We start from the raw sequence: 22,153 nt of genomic DNA, 5'->3' as shown, positions 1-22,153 counted from the left end.
GTCTGGTATCTGTTTAAGAATGATATGTGTGTGTTGTGTTTTATTATCAATTACTTTAAAATCCACCCCTTAAATGCTATCTTTTACAGCATTTTTTTTTCCTTGAAATAGTATCTTTGGGAAGAGATTTTATGATTTACACTTGGCCATAAAACCATGTCCGTTGAAATGTTTTAGAAATTTTATATATAGTGTTTTTGCTGAAAGGTGAGTAGTCAGCATTCCAACGCTGCTGTTTTTCAATTTGAAGTCCGAAGTACCATTAGATACCTGTACGTTCCCATTTAAGGTTGTTTAGGAGAAACTCTGTGGGAGTCAGAAACGTGTACTAAATTATTTTAATATCTTTGCATTAATGTGTTTTTTAATGCAAAGTAGTTTTTTAATAGAGTAAAATACAGCAACTTGTTTAGGCCTTGCACTGTAGTTGACATGGTAATGCTGTTATAATTAAACTTGTGGGGTTGAAATACTGGCCCTCTTTAACTCAGTAAGAAAATTATTGCTGACTTTGGTAAAGCATTCTAACTAAAATGTTAGCTTTTTTGTTTTTAATTTAGTTGTAATGATATGTGAATCTCTTTCTACAAACAACAAACTTGACTATCTCCTTTGAGATTTTTCAGAAAAAAAATCTCATCTCTGTTTACATACCCTAAAAAAATCAAAGGCCAAAATAAATCTGGCTTTCTTAAGGTTTTTATTGTAACCGTTGTGTTTAAATGTACTTCAAACTCTGGATTTACAGGAGTCTGTAATTTTCAGGCTTTTCACAAAAATTCTTCAGAGTAATTTGTTTTGACTAGTTTGTAGAGAAGACTACTGCACTTTCTTTTTGTTTACTGATCACCTAGTCTGTGTACTGCATGTTAATTCTAAAAACGTTAAGCTCTTGAAATCATCTGGTGTTCTGCAGAGTTACTGAATTTTCCCAGTAAATGTAGCTTTCTAGTCTTTCACATTGTCATTACACTGAAGTATATCACAATCAATGCACGTACTCTTAAAATGCACAAATGACAGAATGAAAAGGAACAGGGAATTCTGTAATTCAAGCACTGGTTTTCATTTTTCATCAGCTCTGGTGGTGGTACACAATAGGAAGTTAGCCTGTACTGATTGCTAACACAGATCACTTTTCTGTTTTCTTCACTTGATTGCTGCAAGTTTAACAAAGTATATGGCTCTTCTCCCTTCCTGCTTGGGTAAGATGTACATAATAATACCTCAGTTAATTCCTGCTCTTCTGTTGCATGTATGCTTTCTAATTTTACCACTGTGTGTCCTTCTAACTTTTTTCTAAAATTTTTACAATCAAAATAGTTTTGGGTTCTGAATATTTTCAGAATATTTATGTTCTCAAATATTTATGTTTTCAAAAGCTCTGAAGTAAATTTAACACTTCAAGAGCAACTGCTTGTGTGCTTTTGCTTTCATGCTTTGAGGTTTTAAGAAAGAGTTTGCTGTGATGCTTTTTTTTTAAGCTACCTATTTTTGTTTTATAACTAAAACAGTAAATAGGTTGCATTATAATTCTTTCTACAAAACTTCTTGTGCTTAACTAACGCTTCCTGTCTTGCTGCAGTTTGACATGTCTAACTTTTGCTTCTATCCCATTTCACCCATCTTGCAGGAACCAGGAGGGGTTGGGATCCATAGTTCATGATCGAAAATCTCAGACATTGCCTGTTTCCCGTAACAGAACAGGAATGATGCATGCCAGATTGCAGCAGCTGAGCAGCCTGGATAACTCTCTCACTTTTAACCACAGTAAGTCTCATAGCATAATAACATTCATCATCATCAACCAGTACCACAACACCAGAGACAGGTCCCAGAGCCGTACCAGTGCATTTCAATGATTTTTATTGTTCTAGGTCAAACAAATAGCTGGAATCAGTCAATGCTCTGTTCCCTGCTTTATGATAGAACAATCAATGCCGGCTGTGATGTCATAACATGGAGCGTATTTTAAAACTGTATTTTAATTTTTTTTAATTATATGCACTCCAGCTTTGTGCTGCTTATAGAAAAAAAAAAAGTAAGTTTTGTAACTATTTGCTTTATTAAGCTTCATTTTTTTTTCCCCTACTTGATCTTATAAATGATTAGTCTGAAAGTAAGAATACGCACTCTGACCATATCTCCATGTTTTGACATCCCCTAAGGAGAAATAAGTTTCTTAGAATTTCTACAGAGATTGTGAAGCCCATGATTTGGTTTGTCTGGAAGTGAAAAAGCGTCCAATAATGACGTGATTTTTCTGTTTTCAGTGTGAGAAAGATATCAAGTATTCTTGGAATTTCTGTAGACAATGGTAAGATTTAATCAGGTTGAAGTCAGCTTGTATAAGACTGCTGTATTGAAAACTAAATCTGCTTGTGGCCTATCTTCTTAAATATGCTGCTTTTAAACTGCAAAATGCACTGTATGTAAAGTATTCTGAAGCACCATTTTTCAGTTTTCAGATTCAAAAAGCAATGAAACTGGTTGACTAATCCAGTAAAATACAACACTGGTACTGAAAAGAATTATGTACAGTAAAGCAATTATTTGAGTTAACTGTCTGTTCACTGTGTTCATCCTTTTATTTCCCAAAGCATATCTAACTGTACTTCAAAATCTTTTAGCTCGTTATCTGCAATAGAAAGCAACAGCTAGCCTAACTGCACAAGACTTACAACATAGTCTAGTGGAAAACTGAAAAAATCCCACCAAACCCCTCTGTTTATAAATTCATTCTCATACCTGTTTAAATATAAGAAATTAAATTCTTTGACTTTAAAAATGTCAGAAAAGTATATAGCTGTGCAAATTACTTTTTTTTTTCTCCTTGTAATCAGTCTGCTACTGCTATATCATGATCATTTCGAGGTGGTTTTTGATACATGAAAGAAAGAGCTTTTACACTATGTGACTGCACATTTAGTAAGGTAAAATACTTTGTAGATAAAGACATTTTTTTTTTAGTATTTTTTTTTTTTTAAATCTCTGGGAAATACATAACATGGCTGTTTCTGGGCCCTGTGCAAAGATTTTTCATACTTCCAGAACTTGGCAAAGTTTACTGATTTTTAGGAAACAGTGAGCTGAAAGATTTTAATAAATGCATGTTTATGTAAAAAGAAACTTTCTGTTCTTTTCCATCTGAAGGGAATTATGAAGGAAGGTGTCTCATTCAGATAACTTCACGTAAAGTGGCAATTTTTTTTTTTTAATGTCTGACATTTAATGAGTATCAGGATATTACACCTTATATTGACCAAGGTTTTACAAGGTGAAAATATGTTGCTATAAAAGCCATGTCAAATGTGAGATTGATTTTTATATCTTTGGTCTTGTGGTTGTCTAACTTTTCTGTTTAGTTGTCAATCTACCTGTATTGTGTATCCAAAGTAGTTTTCAGAACTTGAATAAATCTGGTAGGTATCCTGTATGGGACACATACAGGAAGGATGTATCTGGTGTAAATAGTTGCTTTACTTGTTTCTAAAATCATGATTCTTTGGCAAGATGGTTGTCTGTAAATGTAAATTATAACCTTAATTTCTTCCTTTCTAATCGTTTAAGCAAGGAATAGAACTGAAGTAAAGGTCTAAGGGATATTTCACATCTCTGAGGAATTTCAGTATACTTTTGTGCTTAAGTATGAAAGAAATTAGGCCTTCTGTTCAAATTTCTAAAGCATCTCAATACCGACTACAAGAATGTAGATTTATGTGTGTGGTTGGGGCTGGAGGAGAGGAGGGACGCCCAGTAGAATAGTGACATGCAAACGTACTGAAATACAAGAGATATACCCTGATCTGTAATAGCAGCATATGATGATTGTCAAAGCTCCTAGTCATTAGAGGTTATCCCATTTTCAGTGTTCTTAGATGGTTTTAAATCCAGTTACTCTGCAGTAGTGTGAATGTATGGGTGCATGTTCGTGTGTGTCCAGGCAGCTGTCCATATGATATGTGGAAATTGTAGTTCCATGGTTTCTTGTTAAATTACATGTGAAAAATAGAATCCAGTATGTTAGTTATACATGAAGAATACAATACTAACTTCTCTAAAATAATAGCAAATTGAAAAGAGGACAGTTTTTAGCGTGTATATGGAAACAGCACTGCTAAATCAGTCTTTTAACTCAACCCAATTGAGTGTTTAAGTTTGCATCCTGCCCAAAACTTCTGTCTCTAGTAATAATGTAGAGTAATCAATCAATGACCTATTTATTTGTTTGTTCTAAATTATTTATGTGAAGAACAAAATTTGAACTGTTTGGAATCCTGTCCATTGACTACAGTTTTTACTTAGTATTTATAATAAACTTTGCACCTTTCCTCTTATCTGGAAGAGCAAACAAATAATTTCTTTAAAGAATATTTCCCCTGTCCTCAATGCAGTTCTCAAAATAGTTGTCATCTCTTGGTATCTTCAACATTACCGAAACCACAGGCTAACTTAAGGATTTCTGGTCACCCAAAGGTGATTGCTATGAAAAAGGATTTTTGTTTGATTTTCTTTAAGAACACTTTTACTAAAAGCAAAATATTTGGCAAATGGCTGTTGTGTTAAAACTTTCTTCCAAATGCCAGTTGTTCCTTTCAGTCATTACAGAGGTGAAGGTTGTAGCTGGATTGAAACCACAAAGAAAATACATGGGAGGAGGAAGAGGTGGAGGCAGAGAGAATGCAAAAGATGATAGGAAAGAGGTGTACACTTCCTAACAGAAAGAATGTATAAATCCAAAGAAACTGGTAGTTATGGGTCTGCACGTATAGTTCAGCCAGGGAAGCAAGAAGGTGCAGAAAGAAGTGGCCAGGTGTCATTGTAAAAGAGCATGTAATTCCTTCTGTTCTTTTCTTGGTCTCAACTAGTTTGTCATGCTTGTCATTGATGCTAAGTTGGCTGTAAATCTAACATGCCAACATGATCCAGACCAAATTTTTATAAAGCAACCAGGGCACACTTGTCAATGTGGTTCGTAAAGATCAATGTTAGGGAACATAAACAACATACTATAACCAGTGTTGAAGCAGGATATGGTTTTTAAATTATTTAAACACAGTATGGAGCCAGAAGTGATAAAGTATTTTGTTTAAATATGGAGTTATTGCATGGTATTGCTACAGAGCAGAATTAATTACTTGGGTCTTCAGCTGCATATAAGTACATGATTGTATTCCTTCAACTCTTAGTGTTTTGTATTTTTATGATGATTGACTTATGATTCTCTTAGAGATCATTGTAACATCACTAAATTACCAGTTCATATTTTCAGCTGTAACTCCATCCTACTGCAGTACTTATTTTAAGAATATTTATGTGTGTATATAACTGTCCACATTTATATATATATACATGTGTTTACACATACATAGACATATATATTAAACATCAGATATTTATTGTTTTAACTGCTGTTTAATACTTCTGTTGTTGACGTTTGTCCTTAATGTATTTTATGATCTTGTGCAAATTATGTTAGAATAATTATATGCACATATTTGAAAAATATTTAAGTGCATATTAATTATTTTTCTGTATTGAATACTAACTTCTGTCAGGCTTTTTACTTGTTAATCTTTTCCTAGTTCAGCAAGTCTTTTGCAAATAAGAAACATTTAAATGAGTATATCCAGCACTTACACTTTATTTGAAATTTCTGTAGGCTATGGCCATTCAGATGCAGATGTTCTTCACCAGTCTTTACTTGAAGCAAATATTGCCACTGAAGTTTGCCTTACAATTCTGGATACTCTATCATTATTCACAATGGTTTTTAAGGTTTGTTCTTTACTTGGTGTTAACATGTCCCATAATTATCCTTCAGAAAAAATATTTTTAAAATTATATTTTATAGTCTAGTAATATAGCATTGTATTTTTAGCATTTCTAGCATTGTGTTTCATTATTGTGTCATGTAAAAGCTGTTAACCTCGCAGCAAAATGCTTTGGCTTCAGTTACACGTTGCACACAGACTCCTTTCAGATCAGCAGTAATCTGTGGGAAAAGCTCCTTCCTCATCCTAACTTCCTAAAAATATTTCTAGAAACTTTAGTGTCTACCTAATATTAGTGGTAAAACTGTCTTTTAAAGGCCATGTGGGGTGGAAGATCTATTGTATGGCAAAACCATAATTCGTAATTGGACACTGTCAGACTTTTATATTGAACTTGGCTTCTTCTTATATTAAGTCACTCATTAATTAACAATAATTTGTGTGTGTACCTTTTCTATAACTTTATTTCAGTTTGTCCACTAGTAAGGCTTCTTCTTAGTTGTATCAGTTACTTAGCTCTCTTGTTGAGTCTTTTTATAGCACGCCCACTTGCATACAATTCCTGTCTGATTTTTTTGAGCTTTTCCAAACATTAAAGGTGAAGCTATACAAAGGAGAGATGATAGCTGTAGCTTGTTTCTCCCCTAATTAGAACAGTGCACCTCTTTATACCCAGATCCTTGCTTGAGGATTCAAATTTAGCGTCTTATCTTTAATCTAGTTATGAAAACATGAACTTATTTATAATGAGATTCCTTTTATTAGTAATTTAATTATATAGAGTTTAGAACCAGTTCTGTCCACAGACTTCATGACAGAATTGAAAATGAAGATACCTAGTTTTAAGATTTAAAGAAGAATGAACACTAATCTTTTAGTTATCAGCTCCCCATCACACTTGGAGTGACAGCCCTTCAAGGGGGTTTTAGTATGTAGTATGTTGAGTAGGTAGAGTATACCAGAACAGTCTACAAGATCCAAACAAAACAGGTAGGAGAATCAGGAGCTTCTATTCAGTCAACTGCACTAAAATACATAAAATCATAGAATCATAGGATGGTTTGGGTTGGAAGGGACCTTGAAACATCATCTAGTCCAACCCCCCTTCCATGGACAGGGACACCTTTCACTACATCAGGTTGCTCAAAGCCCCATCCAACGTGACCTTGAAAACTTCCAATGATGGGGCATCCACAATTTCCCTGGGCAACCTGTTCCAGTGTCTCACCACCCTCATTGTAAAAAATTCCTCCTTATGTCTGATCTGAACCTATCCTCTTTCTGTTTAAAACTGTTGCCCCTTGTCCTGTCACTACAGGCCTCGGTAAAAAGTCTCTCTCCATCTTTCTTGTAAACACCCTTTATATATTGCAAGGCTGCAATGAGGTCTCCCCCGCAGCCTTTTCTTCTAAAGGCTGAAAAATCCCAACTCTGTCAGCCTTTCATCATAGGAGAGGTGTTCCAGCCCTCTGACCATTTTCGTAGCTCTCCTGTGGACCTGCTCTAATGTGTCCATGTCTTTCATATACCAGGGGCCACAGACCTGGATGCAGTACACGAGGTAGGGTCTCATGAGAGCAGAGTAGAGGAAGAGAATCACCTCCTTCAACCTGCTGGCCATGCTGCTTTTGATGTAGCCCAGGAAACAATTAGCTTTCTGGGCTGCAAGCACACATTGCTGGCTCGTGTCCATGAGCCATGTCCATTTTCATCCACCAGGACCCGCAAGTCTTTCTCCACAGGGCTGCTCTCAATCCATTTATGCCCCAGTCTGTATTGATACTGGAGATTGCCCGAAGCCGGGTGCAGGACCTTGCACTTGGCCTTGTTGAACTTCATGAGGTTCACACGGGCCCAGTTCTCAAGCCTGTCAAGGTCCCTCTGGATGGCATGATACAGGGAAGCCTCTAGCAAATCAACTGTACCACTCAGCTTGGTTTCATCTGCAAACTTGCTGAGGGTGCACTTGATCCCACTGTCTATGTCGTTGGTGAAAATATTAAATAGTACTGGTCCCAGTACAGACCCTTGAGGGACACCACTCGTTACTGGTTTCCACTTGGACATTGAGCCATTGAGTGTAACTCTTTGGACGCAGCCATCCAACCAATTCCTTATTCTTCTAACAGTCCATTCATCAAACCAATATGTTTCCAATTTAGTGGCAAGAATGTTGTGGGGAACCGTATCAAAGGCCTTACAGAAGTCCAGGTAGACAACATCCATAGCTCTTCCCTTGTTCACTGAGGCAGTCACTCCATCATAGAAGGCCACTAGATTAGTAATACCAATCTGCTTCTTTTGCAAATAATTAGCGTATTATATAGAAGGCCAGACAACTTTTTTTCCTCAAGATCATCTTTCACTAGTAAGGATCCAGATCTCTGTTATCTATTACAGCAGAGAAATCACAAGTTATGTCTGCTTCTTGGTAGAATTTTAACTGATCGTGTGTGAATTCCTACTGCTCTAGGTGGTTTTACTGAACTACCTACCTCTGATGTTGGGGCATCTGAAGAAAGGATATTATATCAATTTCCTTATAAGGATAGGGGTTTGTAAGACAATGTTTCATTATTTTGCTATAAATCTGGAAGTAGTAAGCCTTACCATCTTTTAGAACTTGCAGTAGGTGTTTAGGTTTGGGTCATCTACAGAGATCTGTATACTGTTCCAAGAGATAAAACTTTTTCCTATGACCAAATAGGCTGACCGGCTTCTATGCAACCATTTATGTCTAGTTTCCTCTAAAACGGCCTGTCTGTGGCTGCACTGCATAGCATTTGGAGATCTTTGGTCTCCTGCAAGCATTTGTATCTATTCATCCACAAAGCTTGAAACCCCACTGAGTTCTTCTGGTCTGCAAGTCACATTATTAGAATGACTTTTAATGGAGGACTGCCTCCTTCAATTTTTTTAATATTGAGGAACACCCGAAATGCCTAGGGCTGTGCTGAAATTCTTTAGCCTGATGAATTTCTTCTGCATCTCCATGAATAGAAAAGGAGACATCTGCAGTTAGACATCTCTTCCATGTTTGAGAGAACTTAAGGCATGCTACAAGAGCCCAGGTCTATACTGGCCCTCAAGAATCTTTTAAAAACATTTGTTAAACTAGATTCTTTGAGTTAATATTACCTTAAAACTTACTTGAGATAGTAATGGAGCTGCCTTGCAGCATACCATTTGGATGCCTGTATATAGTAATGACAAGGAAGAGGGGAGTTGCAGAAGGTGCAAGTCCTGGTAGAATCATGTTGGAGTACCAGTGGAGTCAGAGGGAGCAGTACTTAACCATGGACCTCTCAGTTCTGGACTCCCTAGACTTGATTGAGCAGTCCCTGAATTGATTAACCTATTCTGGTGTCTTGTGAAAGGAGAGACCTCGTTGTTTCATCCTAGAGTCCCATAGGAACCTAGTGCATATGCTCAGTGGACAAAAGGAGAAAACAAGTCCCCAGAGCAAAACAGAAGCAATACAGACTGTTAAAAGTAGAAGCACAGCCAGTGCCTGTGCTAGGGAAATTAGAGGAAACCAGATTTAAAAAAAAAGTTTGGGTGGAAGGCAGCTGTTGGTGATGCAGAAATCAAGAGTAACCCTGTGTATTGCATGCCTCAGAACAAGCTTTTGAATGTTGATGCAGGTAAAACTCTGAAAAGTAACTAATATCTTCGTCCTTAAAAGCCCTTTCAGTTTCAGTTCTAGGACAGTAATGAAAGATTGTGAGTGGGTGGGGGTTTAGTTTGGGGGGAGTTTTTTTTGAAAGCATTGTAGTAGGAGGTACTGCTGTAAGAAAATTCCGCTGTCTGAGCTGCTAAAGCCAGTGTAACCAAAGTGTGTTAAGACTTCGAGCGTGCCTGTCAAAGAACTGTTCATAGTAATTGATTTAACTAGCAGCTGTTAAAAACAATCATGTTCTGTAAGTCTATTCAGAAGCCAACACTTTATAAGCAAGATTAATGAAGTGTTAGAAATAGCTAATTAAAATTCAGATAAGTTTGTGTTATTAAACAGCTTGATAATACTGTGCAGATTTTTTTTTTTATTTCCTGCTTTTGGATGATCTGTGGATGTTCTTAGAATAGCATAAATGTATCGCTGTACAAAACTCCTAAATTCTCACTATCAATTTAAAGAATCAACTACTGGCTGATCATGGGCATAATCCACTAATGAAGAAAGTATTTGATGTATACCTCTGCTTCCTTCAAAAGAATCAGTCTGAAACAGCATTGAAAAATGTCTTCATTGCTTTAAGGGCACTTATTTTTAAGGTAAGAAGTTTAAAAATAATTAATCTTCAAGTACTTACCCAGTTCTTTAATGAACAATATACTATGCAAAAATTTAAGAACTAAAATCCGGAATTAAAATTCATGAATAAGGACTGATCTGATCCCAACAGTGTGGAATACTTGTCCTTTGAATTGCTGTAAAAATAATTTTGTGTCATGAACTAATATAACTCTACTTTTTTTCCACAGTTTGAGAATATTAATATATTTATATTTTTCTTGACATGCTTATTTTATCAAGAACTGAAGCTAGTTTTAATGAATAACTTCTTTCTTTTCTACTTTTTCCTCAGTTTCCTTCTACATTTTATGAAGGTAGAGCTGATATGTGTTCTGCACTGTGCTATGAAATTCTGAAGTATTGCAATTCCAAACTGAGTTCAATTCGTACTGAAGCTTCACAGTTACTGTACTTCTTAATGAGAAATAATTTTGATTACACAGGGAAGAAGTCTTTCGTTAGGACACATCTGCAAGTTAGTATACTTCCTTTATTTTTTGTTTTTTTAAATACTGTTAGATGCACAGTTGCATACCAGTGTGCAAAACCCTGTCAGCTAAAGACATAAAAGAAATTATTTTGGGTTCAAACAAGGATAGTACTATTCTAAGAGTAAGAAGATGGCAATAAAAGTATGTTTCAGTACAAGGAAATACTTAGAAACAATTGGATGGCCCTCTGTTTTGTAGGAAATAAATTTTATTTGCCAGTAGCAAATACTGTTTTGTAGATGTTACTTTGATTTGTTAAATGATATACCCTGTTGCATCTGGAGAAGAAAAGAATGCAGCAACAAGCACTTAAAAGTCTAAAATAAAACAAATACTTAGGAAATGGTGTGTTCTGACAAAGCTGGGAACAATAGTTTGTTATTTTTATGACCTTTGGCTAGTTCACCTAGCAGTCAGTCTTTAGAGCAGAGGATGCATGTGCATTAAATTTACACAAGCCTGTTTTTTCTTGCCTGTGTTATTGTACAAGTAACTTTGAAAAAAAAAAAAAATCAAATGTAATTTTACTCAATTAAAAAGAACAAAACTTTCTTTGTAATTGCTTCATAGGTACATCTCAAGGGTATTTAATGAAATATGCACTAACAAGACGTTTGTTTCTCTCAAGGTTATTATTTCAGTAAGCCAGTTAATTGCTGATGTTGTTGGAATTGGAGGAACTAGATTTCAACAGTCTCTTTCCATCATCAATAATTGTGCCAATAATGACAGAATTATAAAGGTTTGTTTTTATTCTTCTTTCCATACTGTAGAAGGATGCTTGAAAACTCTTTCATAGTGTCTTTTGCAATTATGTTTCAACTTTTTATTATGCAAATAATAGAAAAAGATAGTTAACTTCGCTTTTGCATGTTTTAGCACACTACGTTCCCTTCTGATGTTAAGGATTTAACAAAACGGATTCGTACAGTACTGATGGCTACAGCTCAGATGAAGGAGCATGAGAATGATCCAGAAATGCTTGTAGACCTCCAGTACAGTTTGGCAAAGTCTTATGCTAGTACACCTGAACTAAGGAAGACATGGTTAGACAGCATGGCAAGGATCCATGTTAAAAATGGAGATCTTTCAGAGGTAAAACTAGTTTTAGCTTCGTAATAAGCTTAAGCTTATCTTTCTTGAAATGGAATGTACTATGTGTAGTTGTTAGTGTATAATATAGTAAGTATTTTTAATAAATTTTGAGTTGTTAGTAGATTAGTTTCAATGGCTGATAAGTAGGGGTTTTTTTGTCCTACCCAAGTACATCTTTAAGTAGTTTCTGATTACTAATGTAAGCTATATGTTTAACTACTGTAGCTGACACGCTATTAAGCTAGGAATGCTCAGTGCAAACTATGGAAGACACAGACCACCTACTTAAAAATATCTTTGTTAGCAGTTGCTAAAACACTTAAAGCCACTCCTTGAATTCCTCTCGAGTTGCCTTTACAGAATTAGCTTGATTCTATTCCAGACTGCTTATTGAAAACCTCCTAATATTCTTAAAATGGACAAATGGCAAATTTTTTTGTTTGGAAGAAGAAAGCTATTTGATTTCACTGTGCTTTTAAAATAGTTGTTTTATCAGCATACAGATAAGTATTTTATCAGCATACAGAATGAATTTTGTCTTTCTTTGGAAGTTTGTTCCATCTGAAAGTAAATCACATTGCATCACATCATTAAATTTCATAAATATGTCCGTTAAACATCATGTAAGCAAGTAAATATCTCCAAGAAATAGTAGCTGCTCTCTTACTCATGTCTTAGTACTGGAATTCTTTTTTTCTATATGGTAGCAATGCAGAAGGTATATACAATACTCCGTTATTAGCTTGTATTTTGAACAACTTCAGCGCTCTCAGCAGACAGGCTCTTTTAGTCTTCTGTAAATCACCAAGCCCAACCCCATACAAAGTACTAATTAGAGAGAATTTCTGACAGATACTTAGCTTTTTCCTTCAACTCCAGTGCCGCAGTCTCCATGTATAAACTGTTCGGTTGCAAATTATAGTTAGAATTAACACTTGCGGTAAGCCTAAACCTTTTTAGTAAAAGAAGAATCTTGAATCTTTTTTTGTCCTTTCTGTGGAGAAAAGTGATCAGTGCCAACTTCAAAAAAACATCTCAAATGTGAAGACTACTCTGTCCCTCTTTTCCTTCTGTTTTCCAGACTACACCAACCAAATTCCTTCGAATTCCATTCATAGGTCAGATCTCTTCTCTTTTTCTTTTGCTGCTTTCAAATGGTCTGTCACCAGATTTTTTACATTTTTCTTGGTCTGGAGCCAAAAGGCAGACACAACGAGTTAGCAGAAGAATCATCAAATGTTGAGTAGAATAATTAATAGCTCTTTTGTTTCACCTAACACTTAAAATACATCTGAAAAAGAGATTTGCTTGTTTTTATTCTAGCATGGCATTCTTACCTTGTAATTTGTGATACGTGATCACTCTCAGATTGTGTACTGCTGTCCACGCTACTCAATGCTCTGGTGAAAAAGGAGTGCACTTGCACAGTTACTGTTTTGCGTAAATGAGGTGGAGAATTCTTACACCAGTCATAGGACATCTCCTGCAAAGCAGCAAAAAGGAAAACCAAAGACAATCTCAGACTAGGGCTCTTCTTATATACCTTCTTTTCAGTAGTTCCATTATAATTGTAATTTATAAGATACTATTTCTGTTTTAGGCGGCAATGTGCTATGTCCATGTAGCAGCTCTGGTTGCAGAATATCTCACACGAAAAGGTACGATTTTGAAACCTTACTTTAATGTTTATTGAGTTTCATTATAGTTTAGGAAAAGCAGTAGTTTCTCCAAGGAAGTTATAGGCATTTCAGTGTTCACCAAGGAAAAAATTCTAACCTAACTGGATAGCATACTTACGTATTTAAGAGCATACTTGCATATCTAAGGGGCAGCATTTCGGATGAAGGTAAAGTAAAATTTTTAGGAAATTAAAAATTTTAATTTTACACGAGAACTGCTAATAGCTGAAGTGAGACCCTTTCTAAAGCAAATTTAACAGTGAATATTCTTGTTCAACAAGTAGTCTCTCACTGCACATAGGGAAACCTGGCATTGCCAGAGAAGTTAAAATAAATTAATACAAATTTTCAGATGTTGAGTCAGTGATAACAGTGCTCAGAATGCTTCACCTGTCTTGGTGTTTTGTGCTAGCAGCTGTCTACCGTCTTGAGATAGAGTAGAAAACGATCTTGCATCCGTAGAATCAGAGGTGTTCTCAGGGATTTGAGAAAATAGAAGATTATATGGCTTTTATGAAGAAAAAGATATCTCTGGAAGAAAATTTCAGAAATCACTTAAGACTGATTATGATGTTGAGATAGTGTTTTGTTTTTGTAGGCAGACAAATTCATGTTTGCAACTTTTTAGCTTTACCTTTGCGTGACAGTTCAAAATGAAGCAAAGTCATGGGTTTATAGGATGCCTCTTCTCTGTTCCTTCTGTGCCTCTTGCCAGATACTTGTGTAGTGTATAGGCCTCAATGATTTCAGAAGCTTCTCTGAGACCAAATCTGAAACTAAGTTGCTTGTCGAAGTTCCTACTACTACTATGTCCTCTTGCAAGCCTAATAACTAGTGATAATCTGTATTAATTTGTGATTCCTTTGAGTGATCTGCTATTTTTGTCTACTGTCATATAAAAGTTATTTCCCCTCAGTAATATAGAGGGTCAAACTTCTACCTGTGGTATTTCCAGGAGCAAAACAAAACCATGCATTTGAGGTGATCAATCAATAAAACCTCTGGTGGTCAGACTCCCACGTAAGCAGAAAGAATATTTGTAGGCATGAGCTGTGAAATAAATATGTGCAAGTCCTTGTGCTTCTATAGTATTTACTGATTGCTCTTGGGGCTTTAATTAATACAGTTATTGGCCAAAAATCCTGATTTCTTAATTTAGCAATCTGATATAATAAAAAAAAGCTAATCAGAATGACTAAAAGAGGTAGGTTTCATGTTAGAACATTCTAAACCCATTTTTGCTAAATATTCATTTCAGTAAAGGAAGTTAGATTGCTGGGGTTTTTTTCTTGCTTGTAGACTGACTTTCTGTATCTACAGCTTAATAATCCGTGTTGCCACCGTCTGATCATTTTGTATGGCTGATGTAAGTCCATTCATATTGTTCAGACTGGGGAAACTGATATAACTGATACTCCAGGGCCTGTTTGTGTACGCGGTTCCAGCATGACTTCACACCAGTTTAATTAAATACTGTAAAAGTTACCTTGATTACCTTAGGCTTGGTGTGGGGTAGATTAGGCATAGGTTTAAGATAAGTAGCATCTGAATCTCCTATTTTATTTTGGTGGGTAGGAGTCCACATATTAACATTTGTGGTTTATTACAACCTATTTATACTTAAACAGTAATGTGAGCTATAGTATTTTAATCATGCAATGGAAGACAGGATTATTTTTTTTACTAATTTTGTGGAAAGTACATTTAAATATGGCTTCTGCCTTATTCAGCATCACAAAATGGCCTAATGTTATCCTGTTGGATAAAAGTAAATTTGTCTATTTTTCTTTTTCAATTATAGGGATGTTTAGGCAAGGTTGTACTGCTTTCAGAGTAATCACACCTAATATAGATGAAGAGGCTTCGATGATGGAGGATGTTGGAATGCAAGATGTTCACTTCAATGAAGTAAGTAAACATAAGAGTGTTAGAATTGATGCACATTGAAGTGCTGTTTGGTTTTCCAAGTTTTGTGTTTCAATCCTGAGGCTGACTATTATGACATATGTTATCATTGTTTTCTTAGCCACTATTCTTATTCTAAAACTGAAGTAAAATATTTCTGTGAGTTGTTCCAGCTTTAGAGAATTTACTATATACATATATTTTAAATAAAGCACTAGCATATCAACACAACACCACTATTGGAATAAAAATAAGCAAAACGGGCTTTTTTAGTTGACAGGATGAGCACTAGAGTGGCTTATTTATTACAGTTAACAAGATCTGGTTTTTGTTTTAAAGCTGACTTTGATTTAGATTGCTACTACACCAGCAATTGTGAAAATGTGTTCACCATTTTTTGCTGGTTTACAGAGTTTCCCTAAGCAAATAAGCCATAACAGCAAAAGTGGTTTTATTGACACCAGACTTGCATCAAAGGGTTTTTTTTTTCTGGCTTAAGTTTCACTGCTTGTGTCTTTGCTGATCCATCTGTGCTGGCTGTACAGTAAATTTTACTATTAAGAAGCCTGTATGAAAGGATTATTCATAATCTTGCTCACGAAGAGCTACCTCTACACTATGTATTTGCCAGGATACATGGGGGAGGGAGGGACAGACCACTACTTGCAGTAGCTGTGTTGGAAAAATCCCTGGTGTGTAAGTACAACAAAAAATATTTTTCTTTTGTGGTTTAGTTTGTATATGGTAAAAGTGTATGACAAAATTGTTTGACTGTGCAAATTGAGTCTATACTAACAGATTTAGGAGGAATAGATGAAAGATTTAGTGGTTTAAGCCTGGGTTTAGAGCTAGGGCACCTGCGTTTTACTCCCAAGTTCTGGTACTGCTTTGCTCTATAGTTTTAAGACAAAAAATTGTTGACTTGCCTTTTTCTGGGAAGGCAGGAATTGGAATTACTTGAAATGAGAAATATAGCACTTTTTATTTCCAAAGACACCCAATAGCAGATTGGGTTTTTTTTAAATTTATGTGCTGTAGTCTTTAAAACACAGGATTCTCTGGATCCAGCATGGAATTTAGCAAGTTACTTAAAGCAAGACGTGAGCTGCTCTAAGTGAACGAAGAATTGTGTTTCTAGTGCCTGCTATTGATGGAAACTTGTTAGAAACTCTTGTCGGTGTCTACCTGACAAACTGTTTGTCAGAGCTAAATTCTTTTGTATTTTTTTAATTGGAATGTCTTTATTCTTTTTCTGATTAGTCATTCTCTACAAAAAGAATATACTGTTTTTTCTGGGTCATTGAACCCTGCCCAAATTTTTTTCCATCTCTCAGTATTTCCATGAAACGGAAGTAAGCCAAGAGTGAAATTATAAGCCTGTGGAGCTTGCAAAGGGATCAAACCTTGCCAGATTTCATTCTTCTCTGCATGCAACCCTTTTTAAACTTAACCATGTAGAAGTCTTAACTGATTAAATATTGAAAAAAGTTACTGTTTTTCATATAACTTCTTATACTTCACCCCAGGAAGAATAGTAATAGGAAAGAACTGGTTTTTCATAGTCCAAAAATCATGGATAAATTACAATTACTAATATTTTACAGAACTACTTCAAAACAGATAGTCTAGTTGCTTTAAGAACAGGAACATACTCATATATGGAGTGTTTCTTCAATATGTTCTTATGTAAGCAAAGCTGTGTTAGTCTATGAAAAAAAGAATCGTATGACAGATCAGTTGGGTACAGAAATCAGAAAGTAGAAACATATCCTTCAAGCTGTACTTTACTGCTACTGAGCAAAATGATACTCTGATGGGAATTCTTCCTACACCTGCTAACAAGGGTCATGTGGAATTTATTTCTTAAAACTTGGGATTTCCCTGGATGCCAGTTACTTTAGAGTTAAATCTCCAAAGAGTAATTACAAATGGGGGGGGGGGGGGGGGGCGGGTAGTGTGTGTCAAGAGGGGATCCCTCCATGTTTCTAAAAGGGGCAAAACTTCTTTCATATTCTTCCCAATTAAGTGAAATTTGTCTTAAGACTCCATGTAGTTTCTCATTTTAAAAATTAAATTTCTTAAATTCTTAATGTATTTCTCATTTTAAAAGAATTCTCTCCCAGGCCAGGGTTACCCTGACTCATTTCCTAAACTAGCCAGTTGAAAAAACAAAATTTTGGGGTTTTTTTTAACAAAGCTATTTTGTGCATTTCATTAAACCAGTCATTTACCCAAACAGCTTATTCAGCAGCACAAGTCAAATTCTCCTTGCAGAGCTGAAATCTTCTGGGTGTCAAAAATTGGAAGGCAAAAGCCTGGAACCTGATATCTGTTCCATGCTAGACTTTGCTGAAAGCAGTCCATCTGTGAGAGATCTGGGCTATGGCTAACAGGCCTGTGGCAGGTGCCAGATTCCATGCAGATTAAGGTTGGAAACAATTTCATTCAGATTTGTTGGTTTTTTCCAAAAAAAACCTGCCAGAATACAGCTCCACCACAGATATTAAGTCAATCTCTACCTTCCTATTTTTTTTTTCCTGGTCTCTTGTTAGCTATGACTTTCCATGACAGGAATAATTCCAACTTGCAGATTGGTCAATAGAAGAGCTTCATGGCTCAGAGGATGTTATAGCTCTTGTAAGTGATCAACATACAGTGTAATTCAATATATTAAAGCACTTTATGAAAATCAGAAACAGATACTTAGCCAAAAATAGAAGATACTTTAAGTATGCTATTCTTCAGGGATACTCAGGCTGATACTGTTTAACATCTTCATTAGCAATCTAGGTCATGGGATACAGTGTATCATCAAGTCTGTGGATGAAACTAAATGGAGGGGGAGTGACTGATACGCTGGGGAACAGGGCTGCCATTTAGAGCGACCTCAAACCGAAGGAACAGAAGCCTCTCAGAGTTCTACAAAGAGAAGTGCAAAGTCTTGCATGTGCGAAAAAAACACCCAGTGTCTCAGAACGGGCTGGGGATGGACTGGCTGGGCAGCAACTCTGCAGAAAGACCTGGGAGTTCTGGTGGGCAAGAGTTTGAATGGGAATCTGCAGTGTAGCCTTGTGGCGACAAAGGCCAACTGCATGCTGGGTTGTATTAGAAAGAGCATAGGCAAGAAGTGGAGGGAAGTGGGTTTTCCCCCTCCTACTTGGCATTTGTGGCACCCCATCAGTAATCTTGTGTCCAGTGCTGCCCCCGCTCCCCGCCCCCAAAGTCAAGGGAGATGTCAACAAACTGGAAAAAGTTGAAATACTAAGGTGGTTAGGTGAAGAGCCAGACTCTAAGAGGTGCACAATAAAAGAGTAAGAGACCGTTCTCACAGGTTACAAGGAAAACTCTGTTTGGATATATGGAAAAAAGCCTCTTCCCATGAGGATGGATAAGCACTGAGACAGGTGGCCCAGAAATGTTTTCTTCAGCTCTCCCACATGAAGCTTTTGCTCTTTATATTTTTTTCCTGTGTGCAAACAAAATTTTGCTGCTTTGCTGCATTTGGATGCCCTCTGGTGTCTGAGTTAAGACTCTTGTGATAAAACAGTGGTGGTGAACAGCCCTTGTGGTCCAGCAGTGACACTGGTCTTTCAGTTCTCGCCACCTGGTTGCTGAGGATGGAGATACTGGGGAGTCTATACAACCTCATAATGACTGAGGGAAAGGAGGAGATGTTTTAGGGACCATTGCAGCATATGGATAAGGGTAGCATTTTTTTTTTCAGATTTTTTTTTTTCTCTCAGTATTAAAGTTGACTTTTCTTAGTGATGTCTGTATGCTGTCTTAGTCCTCTACCAAAGGGAGGAGAGGAATAGAGTAGCGTTGGATCCCTTCTAAGGATAAAAGGAGTTATTTCGAGCTTCTGGCTTCACCACTGCAAAGCAAGAGTGGTACCAGAATGTCTCAAGAAGTAGAAATGTCATGTCTTCTGACACCTCTCAGTCTCAGACTTGGATTCTTGTGGAAGTTCTTAGAGCTCCAGACATGTTTGAAGAGGACTGAGATCTGTTAGGGTATGTGGATGCAAATGGGCTTCTTCGCCGTGGTTCTGTCACACTCAAGCCGTGACGAAGTATATTACAGCTTCGTCACAGGACCTGTAAGCTGTTCCATAATATCTGTAAAATTGTCTGTTATAACTGTGTTAATAGAGTTAGCCAGGTAATTTTAAATTTATGAAAACTAGAGCAAAGTAATAATGTTATCTTAGTTTTGTTACGCTTATTGAAGTAGAAGAAATTAAATGCATGGAAAATAAAGAATTATGACAAACTGAAGGAAGGGACTTTATAAATATGATGTAACTGCTCTAATGCAAAATGTACGCTTCCATTCTAATGTAAGGGTAAGCATAGTTCTCATTTAACCTTAAGTATCTTTTTGCTACGAGGATATTAGGATCAAACCCAACAAAGCCAAGGTGGTTTCTTGCTTGTGACTCTGTTTTGACCCTTCAGGATTTCTCAGCTTCCCTAACTGTTGTTAGATGTCTTTTCATTCTGCGTCAAGTATAACAAATTCCACTGTTGTACCTTGATACCCAAATCTGTACTCAGAAGTAGTTATTGTATCTTTTTGTTTTATTGTTGATGTAATTTGTATGATAGTTTCCTTCAGAACCATTACAGTAAAGTGTTTGTATAGCTGCCTTTTTAAAAATGTTCTTTGTGCAAAACCAAAACACCCCAAGGAAACAACACTTTGAAAAAACATGTTACGAGGTAAGACAAGTTTGGGTCCTCATACAGGTGTTGTTTGTAGACTTAAGAGGTCAGGAGTATCTAAAAGAAAAATGCTGTTCCTGGTAAATACGAAGAGTACATGTGTACACTCAGACCATTCTGTTTTGTTATGTTTCCTTTTAGCAATTTTTGATTGCCACAATAATTTAAATTACTATGAGTAGATAATTTTGTTTTGAGTCAGGATCTCCCTTTTCATTAGGAAGAACTTGGGTATAATTATTTGCCATGCTTTTAATGAGTACTGAATTGTTTTACTTTTTCAAATGTGTATCCAAATCTAGGATGTGCTGATGGAATTGTTGGAGCAGTGTGCTGATGGACTCTGGAAGGCAGAACGCTATGAACTCATTGCTGACATATATAAACTTATAATACCCATTTATGAAAAACGGAGAGATTTTGAGGTACTGTATTCATCATAAGTAAATGTGAGCAAGAAAAAAATCCTCATTTTTCTAGTCTAACTGCATGACACATTGCACTTCACAAAGTATTACAATTGTAACTGAAATATCAATGTGTTGAATTTTTTGTTTTAATTTTAAATAATTAAAAAGGTTTTGCTTTAAATATAAATAATTAAAAATCAATCTTATGTATTGTCATTCTGATACAAGTGCTAAACCTATTACTACTGTTCAATAAAACAATGTTTTTAGTTATTAACTACAAGGACATCATTCATTGTTGTTTTAAGATAGGCAAGTTCTATGTTATTCTTTTACCCCATGATTGTTTTCTTTTATTTTTAGAGGCTTGCTCATTTATATGACACTCTTCATCGAGCATACAGTAAAGTCACAGAAGTTATGCATACGGGCAAGAGACTGCTCGGAACTTATTTCAGGGTAGCGTTCTTTGGACAGGTGAGTATTATTTAACTTTCATTTGTCTGCTCTATGCAGTAGGGAAAAAAGTATCTTACAAGGTATACTATTTCATCATCTATAGTGATACCATGACATAAAAAGCACAAGAAATATGGTCTGTAATAAATAATTAAACGCCATCAATAATTTAGTTTAAAACATTTATCAATTCCAATACAATTCTTCCTTATTTTCCTCAGTAAATTTTTTGCTTTTTTTTCTTTTTCTTCTTTTATTTACTACCTTTAAGGCAGCGGTAAGTTTTCTATAATGTCAGTTCTTAACAATGTATTGACTTAATGTCTGTAGTGCTACAGTGTGGTTTGTAAGGCTGCTTCTTAGATTGGTATGCATTAATAGCGATTGCAATTAAAAAAATTAACATTCAGTTCCATTTAGAGAACAAATCACTCTTTTCTATGCATCAATATTGCATGCTTCGAACAAAAGTTCTGGCTGTGTATTGGACAGCTTCACATCCTCTAATATATGTCTAGAATGCATCTGTATTAGTATGGTATCATGCAGTATCAAGTAATACACTTTCTACATGCATAGCCCAGTTGCTAATTGTTCAGCTGAGCATGGAGAATTGTAAAATGCTCTGAGCAGTATAATTTTACATGTATTCTGTTGTCTTTTATAACTCTATAGCAATACCAGTTTACAGACAGTGAAACAGATGTTGAGGTAATTATAGTAACTGCTTACAAAGCAAGCAATGCGGTAAAAACTACTGCATTTCACCTTAGTTTGATGTGGGTATTTTTGTCAATCTAGCCTGTGTTTATACATGATATGTTGTGCTTTTCTATTTTGTCTGTTTCGTTTATGACAAAAATATTTATTTTCTGATTTCAAACATGAACTCAGACATGGCTTGTTGTTTTAAATCAATGCCCTGTTTCACTTTCCATGTACTCTATATTGCATTTAGTTATAGTTTTAAAACAAATGCTTTACATAATGAAAACAAAGACGTATATGCCAATGTAGTACAACATTAAATTAAGATTTTTACAGAAATTAAATTTCATTTTCTGGAATTATTTTTTTATTACTACATAAAGAAATTTTTCAGATTATTTTTGTAAACCACTGCCAAAATACTCACTTGTCAATGAGATAGTCCGGTTGGGCAACAAGATTTCTGTTTTGGTAAGGGAAACAGTGCTGGAAGTTCACTTTTAAATAAAAGTGGAGAAAAGTTATCTCAAAGGCTTGGCGTACCATAAAATTACAACAACCCTTTAAAATTTTAACTGTGTGTTTCCATTATCTTTCACTCATTCTGTAGT

At 35.7% G+C, this 22,153-nt stretch overlaps 1 protein-coding gene across 8 annotated transcripts in view; it reads left to right on the top strand.

Moving 5' to 3' along the window:
- The window catches only part of DOCK9 (dedicator of cytokinesis 9), a 111,824-nt gene that overhangs the window by 79,429 nt on the left and 10,242 nt on the right, over positions 1 to 22,153 (top strand). For 2 of the 8 annotated variants that reach the window (XM_059835941.1, XM_059835945.1), the window contains exons 38-48: positions 2,274 to 2,317; positions 5,663 to 5,778; positions 9,912 to 10,049; positions 10,364 to 10,546; positions 11,191 to 11,304; positions 11,442 to 11,657; positions 13,258 to 13,315; positions 15,138 to 15,244; positions 20,268 to 20,390; positions 20,739 to 20,852; positions 21,510 to 21,545. In XM_059835941.1, the coding sequence (XP_059691924.1) occupies positions 2,274 to 2,317; positions 5,663 to 5,778; positions 9,912 to 10,049; positions 10,364 to 10,546; positions 11,191 to 11,304; positions 11,442 to 11,657; positions 13,258 to 13,315; positions 15,138 to 15,244; positions 20,268 to 20,390; positions 20,739 to 20,852; positions 21,510 to 21,545 (1,249 nt within the window). Of the gene's footprint in view, positions 1 to 1,633; positions 1,771 to 2,273; positions 2,318 to 5,662; positions 5,779 to 9,911; positions 10,050 to 10,363; positions 10,547 to 11,190; positions 11,305 to 11,441; positions 11,658 to 13,257; positions 13,342 to 13,772; positions 13,809 to 14,262; positions 14,264 to 15,137; positions 15,245 to 20,267; positions 20,391 to 20,738; positions 20,853 to 21,105; positions 21,112 to 21,509; positions 21,546 to 22,153 lie in introns of all 8 variants that reach the window. The other 6 variants (XM_059835924.1, XM_059835943.1, XM_059835907.1 and 3 more) reach the window with 6 other exon arrangements.

Source organism: Gavia stellata, chromosome 1, assembly GCF_030936135.1.
Source record: "Gavia stellata isolate bGavSte3 chromosome 1, bGavSte3.hap2, whole genome shotgun sequence".
Classification (NCBI taxonomy): domain Eukaryota; kingdom Metazoa; phylum Chordata; class Aves; order Gaviiformes; family Gaviidae; genus Gavia; species Gavia stellata.
The sequence above is the reverse complement of the archived record's forward strand: the minus strand, read 5'-3'. Positions and strand labels throughout refer to the sequence as shown.